The sequence below is a fragment of the Anarrhichthys ocellatus genome, unplaced genomic scaffold (genome assembly GCF_004355925.1).
Source record: "Anarrhichthys ocellatus isolate YVR2014 unplaced genomic scaffold, GSC_Weel_1.0 scaffold162, whole genome shotgun sequence".
Lineage (NCBI taxonomy): Eukaryota > Metazoa > Chordata > Actinopteri > Perciformes > Anarhichadidae > Anarrhichthys > Anarrhichthys ocellatus.
In genome coordinates this window covers 179,214-186,217 of record NW_022280192.1, presented here as the reverse complement: position 1 = coordinate 186,217, position 7,004 = coordinate 179,214, and the positions used below count along the sequence as shown (strand labels likewise).

The 7,004-nt window shown below is 48.5% G+C and overlaps 2 protein-coding genes across 2 annotated transcripts in view; both read left to right on the top strand.

The window, feature by feature from the left end:
• The window catches only part of ddx20 (DEAD (Asp-Glu-Ala-Asp) box polypeptide 20), a 6,098-nt gene extending 3,359 nt beyond the window's left edge, over positions 1–2,739 (top strand). Inside the window, exons 8-11 of the mRNA XM_031878117.1 lie at positions 483–565; positions 665–770; positions 1,133–1,234; positions 1,313–2,739. Coding sequence (XP_031733977.1) covers positions 483–565; positions 665–770; positions 1,133–1,234; positions 1,313–2,445 — 1,424 coding nt within the window. The 3' untranslated portion in view covers positions 2,446–2,739. The remainder of the gene's footprint in view (positions 1–482; positions 566–664; positions 771–1,132; positions 1,235–1,312) is intronic.
• Positions 2,740–2,993: 254 nt separating this feature from the next.
• LOC116400328 (D(4) dopamine receptor-like) lies at positions 2,994–6,207 on the top strand. The gene is made up of 2 exons (XM_031878105.1): positions 2,994–4,332; positions 4,756–6,207. The coding sequence occupies exons 1-2, from the start codon at positions 3,304–3,306 to the stop codon at positions 4,909–4,911; spliced, it is 1,185 nt and encodes a 394-aa protein (XP_031733965.1). The 5' UTR covers positions 2,994–3,303; the 3' UTR covers positions 4,912–6,207.
• Positions 6,208–7,004: the final 797 nt, after the last annotated feature.

Genomic DNA, 7,004 nt, shown 5'->3' with positions numbered 1-7,004 from the left:
AGGAGGAGAGCTAGTAACGTTAGCAGCACCGCTAACGGCTAACCAACGGAGGTTCACTTCAGTTACATTATGATGCCTTCAGGCTCTGCTCAGTGAACATGAGTACTGGCTGAAGGTACATTATAATGTTATCATGATGTGTTCACATGCCATCTGTAAAATGTAGTTTTAGTGATAAACTTGAATAAATCCAGTAGTTTGAAGGAGATGTTTTCATGTTAATGTAAAATAGATATTAGAGAGGAATTATGAGCTGTTTAACTTCCTAACACGAGCTCAGCAACTCTGTTCTCCTTTGGCAATTTCTGGTGCCACTACATCCTACACAGCGGCTCCTCTGCACCGCTGTCTTTTGTGTTCTTGTAGTTTGGCTACTTGATTGCAAAGAATCTTGAAGGATTCGTTATTAAAAAAGTGATGAAGACTTTTCGTGAATGTAACTTTTGTGTCCGTTTGATCTGATTTAATGCGACTGTGTGCAGGCGGTCTGAGTCAGGACCAGAGACTGGAGGCCATGTCCAAACTGAAGCAGTACCAGTGCAGGGTGCTGATCTCCACTGACCTGGTGAGACACACGTGTATATCTTGTGTGTGTGTGTGTGTGTGTGTGTGTGTGTGTGCGTGTGTTAAACAGCTTCTTTAATCCTCCTCCTCGTCCTGTCAGACCTCCAGAGGTATCGATGCAGAGAAAGTGAACTTGGTGATAAACCTGGACGTGCCGAAGGACTGGGAGACCTACATGCACCGGATTGGACGGGCCGGACGCTTCGGTTTGTCCCCAAACACGTTATTCTTGAATATCTGATCCTGTTTTCTCTGAATGTTATTCCTCCTCCGGCTTCATAATTATTAATATATTTTATTTTACCTACAACGGCCCTAAAACGCCATCGTACGTATCAGGTTCTCTCTGCGTCGTATTATGTTTCATCTGTTGCTCTTTGTTTCCTGACGGCATTAAACACCATTTTAGCGAGTGTGTCCCACCCAGCAAGGTCAATGTGTTCCTGTGTGTGTGTGCGTGTGCGTGTGTGTGTGCCTGCGTGTGCCTGCCATCCCTGAACACACACCCTCCTTCATCGCCTGCTATTATTTGGAGTGGGTTCTCATCAGGATTACATTTTGTTTTCAGGCACTCAGGGGCTGGCTGTGACCTACTGTTGCCATGGTGAGGAGGAGAACAAGATGATGGCCATCGCTCAGAAGTGCGGCCTGAGTTTGTCCACGTTGCCATGTGAGTCCTGTACACACGAGGAGTTTCACACGGAGCGTGGGGAACTTTACTTTAATGTGATTTGTGGTCCTGTTTTAGCCGTCATAGAGCCGGGGTTGATGGACGAGTCGTGTGACTGGGACGTCTGCACCGAGGCGTCCGCTCCAGGCGCTTCAGCTCCGCTCTCCTCCCGGACGCAGAAGAAGAAGCAGCAGCATCGTGACGCGGATCAAACTATGGAGCACAGCGGTCAAAGGAAGCCCGACAAGAACATTCCTACAGCCCGACCGGGAGCGCACGACGGAGGGAAACCCAGGAAAACGTCTCCCGATGAGGACGCTCTCCAGCAGCAGCAGCGTCCTGCTCCTCCTCTTCTTCGTCCTCCTCCGGCGGCAGTGGAGGCGACTCGCAAAGAGCTGCAGGACGCTCTGCCGAAGATCCCTCCTCTCAGCTCCTTCAAGAGCCGCAGGTCGAGGTTTGTGGCCTTCGAGGAGGCCGAGCGGGACTTCCACGGCTTCATCACGGCGGGGCCGGGGAGATCGGTGGAGGTCATCAGGGAGTTTGGAGGTGGAGGGGTCGGGGACCAGAGCGGGTATACAGAGTCCTTCATGCTCGACGACGCTGACGGAGGTGAAAGTTTAAAACTAAAGAGAGGTCGGAGGAAATCTGACTTTTCGCCTCTGAGGTCGGTTTCTGGTTCTTCGAGCTCGCAACCGGACGACGACGACGAGACGAATCGGACCAGAGGAGGCGACTACGGAGTGCTCAAGACCGAAGCCGGACCAACACCCACCGCGTCCAAACCGAAGGCAGACGCCGATACATCCAGAGCTGCTGCTACGCCCGAAATATATCGCCAGACATCCTGCGCTTCGAGAGTCAGAGCGTCGCCTCCGCCCGAGAGACGCGAATCCAGACCGAGCGAGCCGAAGACTAGCAGACACGAATCCAGAAAGATTCAAGAGAAGACTGAGAGACGGAGCAAGAAGAGTTCAGAGCAGAAGAGGGAAAGGGAGGAAAGCACACATGATGATGAAGAGGAGGAGGAGGAAGAAGAAGAGTGGAGCGCTGAAGCTTACTGGAGAGCCAGCTACAGAGCCTGGAACGACTACTACACCTCCGTATCTCCTCTCCAGGAGCGAGGTCACCAGAGCTACTACAGCGCCGCTCAGAGCTGGATGGCAGCGTATCGTATGAACGCCGTCTACGTGGAGGAGCTGCTGAAGCGCTGACCGTCTGTTCATCGGGTGAGAAGATGAGTCTGAATGTCTCTCTGCAAGAAAGGACGGTTTGCACCTCCGCTCTCACACATGGCACTTTTTTGAGTGTTTTTTTCTTTTCTTTTTTCAATGAATTCATACAATGTGTCTTTTCTAAATAAATGACCAGTATGGAGCTTGGATTTTCTTTTGTTATGTCTCCACACATTCACAAAACATATTGTTCTTTCTAAATCTATCTCTCTAGTGTCCAGCAGGGGGCGACTCCTCTGGTTGTATAGAAGTCTATGAGAAAATGACTCTACTTCTCTCTTGATTTATTACCTCAGTAAACATTGTAAACATGAGTTTATGGTCTCAATCTCTAGTTTCAAGTCTTCTTCAATACAGCATGATGTTCATGTAGTAAATTATGGTCCATTTAGAGTCACACAGACCATAAAGCAGGGGATGCTTTAGGGCGGGGCTACACAGTGATTGACAGTTCTCTACCAGAGACGTATATGGAGTCTCTACTTAAACTGAGACTGGTTCAGAACCAGATAAAAGTTCCTCACAGTAACTTTATGTTTTGTAAAACAACATAAATAAAAAGCATTGGTGCATAGAAAACATCAGTCCACATCACTACCCATGATGCACAGCTGATGTTAGAAGAAGAGGCTGGAAGGTTTTCAGTTCACTGTGTAACCTCCTCAGCAGGTCATCAGAAGGTCGGAACATCTCCACATGATTACAGACTAATCAACAGCGACCCTTCAGCCAATCGGTGCTGAACACACGTGAATCAAATACTTTTAAAACCAGCAGACATCTTCAGCGCACACCATCCTTTGTCAATGTAAGCCACTGTGATGCAGGACGGAGGACATGTTTAACATCATGGAGGTGCGCGCTGTTTGGAACGAAACAACCGCGCTCCACGAGACTCGCGTGGTCACCATGTTCTTCATATTCAATTGCGCGGTCCTAACCCTGACGCTGGTGTTGGGCTCACCCGGGAACTTGTGGGTCTGCTGGGTCGTCTTCAGGACCAAGAGCCTGCAGACCTTCAACAACGCGCTGCTGGTCAGCTTGGCCGCCAGCGACCTCCTCAAGTGCTCCGTGGACACGCCGCTGTTGCTCTCCTCCTTCCTGCGCTACGGGAGGGGCGGCCGCGTGCCGGTGTCCGTGTGCACCCTGCAGCAGTTCACCTACGCGCTGTGCAGCTGCGTGCAGCTGCTCACGCTGGTCAGCATCAGCGTGGAGCGTTTCCAGGCCATCGCGTTCCCTTTCCAGACCGAGAGGAGGAGAGCGCGGGTCCGGCTCTGGATCCTGTCCATCTGGGCGTGCGGCGCCGCGCTGGCTCTGGTCTCTCTGAGTCTCTCCGAGAAGGCGCTCTTCTACATGCTGTGCCGTCCGCACCTCGGGGCGCACGGAGAACATCGCCTTCCGTACTCGGATCCGTTCGGACCCTACGTACTGGTCCCGCTGTGGGGGCTGTCTCTGACCGTCATCGTGGTCCACTACGTGCGGATATTCAAAGTCGTGAGGCGGCACCGAAAGAAGGTGTTCAGTCGGGGGGTCCAGCTGAGGCCGAGGGTGTCGGAGCACGTGTTCGGGTGGCTGAGCGTCCCCTCTTCAGCACCGCGGACAGCTCCGCCGGTGCTCTTGGTGGCCGAGGCCGGCGCTCCCCGTGGCGGCTTGTTCACAGGAGGCGCCCCCCCGCTGAGCAGACGTCCGCAGATCGTCGGGGCGGTGTGTCTGCTGACGCCCGGAGCCCGGGAGCGGGGCAAGAAACAGGTGGAAGGGAAACTGGCGCAGCGCTTCGGGTACATCATCATCGCGTTCACGCTCTTCTGGGTGCCTCTGGTGGTGATTTTGCTGATGAACATCGTCTCGTGGCAGGACGCGGACAAAGTGAGTGGATGCAATACTACATATCAGTTCAATGTAATGCAATCCGACAGTCCTGCAGTAAAAACTTAAGTTATGAGGTTTCTAATAACTTTTCTCCTCCAAATAAAACGGAACCACAAAACACACATTTGAAGTCTCATTGCATGGTTATTGCACAGTGTAAAGTTCCATAATGCATCATAGCTGAGTAATCAATGAATCACAAATAGTTTTGACAATTAACTAAACTATCAAATAACCAAACTGAACCAGTTTTGGGTTTTGGACAGTTGGTTTGACAAAACAAGCAATATAAAGACTTCAACTCTGTATCTATAAAGGACACGTTTCACCATTTTAGATTCAATAATGAATGGATTAACCAAATGATACAGAACAATAAACAGATTAACCATTCATAATAATCAGCTTCTTCCTCCGTAGTTGCTGATGGAGCTGGAGACGTCGGCTCTGGTTCTGACCTGTGTGCAGGCTGCAGTGGACCCGCTCATCTACACTTTGGTCACCAGACAGTTTCGCTCTGAACTCCGCAAGATCCTCTCCTCCGTGCAGAGGTGTCCCCTGAAACAGAGGGCCTGAAGGGCCCCGGACGTTTAGCTCACATGTAAGCTGCACTTTCTGGGGAAAAGGAGAAGCTGAAAAATGCACGCGAGCCTGTTCACACACACAAGAAGAAGAAGAAGAAGAAGAAACCACAGATGCTCTATTTGTGGCAGATATAGATGTTTTTTTATCAGGCGTTTTCACAGTCGGGGACACAAGACGAAGGTCATAAATAATATCAAACACCTGACAAGTTACGCACAGCGGTAGTCTGAACAACGACAGGTGGCATAGGAGGGCAAAGCAAAGGGTGAGGGGGGGGGACTGACCATGAGCAAAAAGGAGAGTACATAACAGAGAGACGAACACAACCACAGACCTCTTGTTTCTGTTGGTAAAGTAATAGAAAGAAATGCTTTGAGCGGCTCACATAATAAAAATAATAATTATTCAAACTGTGTCGGTTGAAAGTGCAGCGGACACAAAACAACCTGTCGAGACAGGGAAGCGGTAAATAAGTCACGCTTTAAATCACTGTCCGAGCAAAGGAATGAAATACACACACGGAGCCTCACTTCTTCCTGAATGTGTCAAACCTTCGTTGTAGAGTTGTACTCGATCCTAAATGTCGCTTGATGCTAGAATATGAAGTCAATGTCTTCAACCTCACGAACGACGGGATCAGAGGGAACTAAAGCTCAACAGAGGAGGCTCGTGATGCACTGATATGGTACCTACCTAGTATATGCTGTATTTCTCCACCAATACTGGCTGATATGATCATGTTTTAGTACAGATGCATGTGTAGAACAGCCTTTCAGATGTCTCCATATTTAGGTAATTAAATACTTAAAAAAAAAGCAATTTGCTGCTATAGTTCAACGGCCTATTTCTACAAGGACAAGAAGAAAGAAACGTGGGCAGACATAACATTAGTCAGATTCCAGTATTGCTTTTTGAAATATGCTCCTGTCTGATGCATGAACTCTTCTGTAGCCCCGACCGTGTGTGTGTGCTCTTGATCTACATCTTATTTAAAGTAAGCGGGACGCAGAAGAAGCTGCTGGAGGAGCCGAGCTGTCTGTTAAGAAGAAATACAGATAAGAAGGCCAACAGGGAGGCGTCGTCGCTAGAAAAGGTCACCGTCGTCACAAAGGTGAACTGTGATGGGAGTCGATGGTGAGGAGGACTAGCATGTGGACGGCTCATCCTGCTTTAACTTCAAAACAAAAGTCCTTTTGAAACACCGAGGAGGACGAAAAGTACAAACACCAAGTTTCCTAATCACATAGAAGTACACATATACTCAACAACTTTGTAAAAAAAATGCCCGCTGAGTTATTTTTTGGGTGGGGGGGATAGGGGGGACGTCGACAGCTAAAAAGACTACTGAAAGCATACTATTGTTCACACAGAGGGAGGGACACAACAGGATAACAACAACAGAGAGAGAGAGACAGACTGAGGGAGGAAGAGAGAGAGAGAACAAGAAGACGGCTTCACTGGTTCTGCCAAACGATGGTCAAATATTACAAAATATTCTATTAACAATATTCACAAAAGAAAGAAAAGAAAACCTCAGGACGGATTAGTGTCAGAGATTCTCAGCCAACGCCTTGTGCTTTTAATCGGGTTGACTTGATTTCAGAATAGACTCTTTTTAGAGATCTGAGGTCAGTATAGGAGGGAATATATATGATATATATATGAAAACAAATCTCTTTTTATTTATTTTACTCCAGCAAACAGGCACATGTCGTGTAAAAAAGGCTTCGCAGCTGAGAACCTCTGACAGAAAACGTGTACGACGAACTCTTCAGAGCGACAGCTAGTCACATGAACCGAGTACTGAGACTTCCAGAGGGTTTGAAACACAATGTCTTCAATCAGCGGAGACACACACACACACACACACACACACACACTCACCATCACACACCACCATTCATATTTCCTCTTTTTAAAAAGATGAGTTCCAGTCATGTTGGACCTGCAAAACAATGGAGTCATGTTTCTCTACCAACACACGACACAAAACTGAAGCGCAGGAAAGAAGTTCTTCTCTTTGTTTCCTTTCATCCTGCTGGAAAACACAAACAAACTGAAACTGAAGCGAAAATCATAAAAAA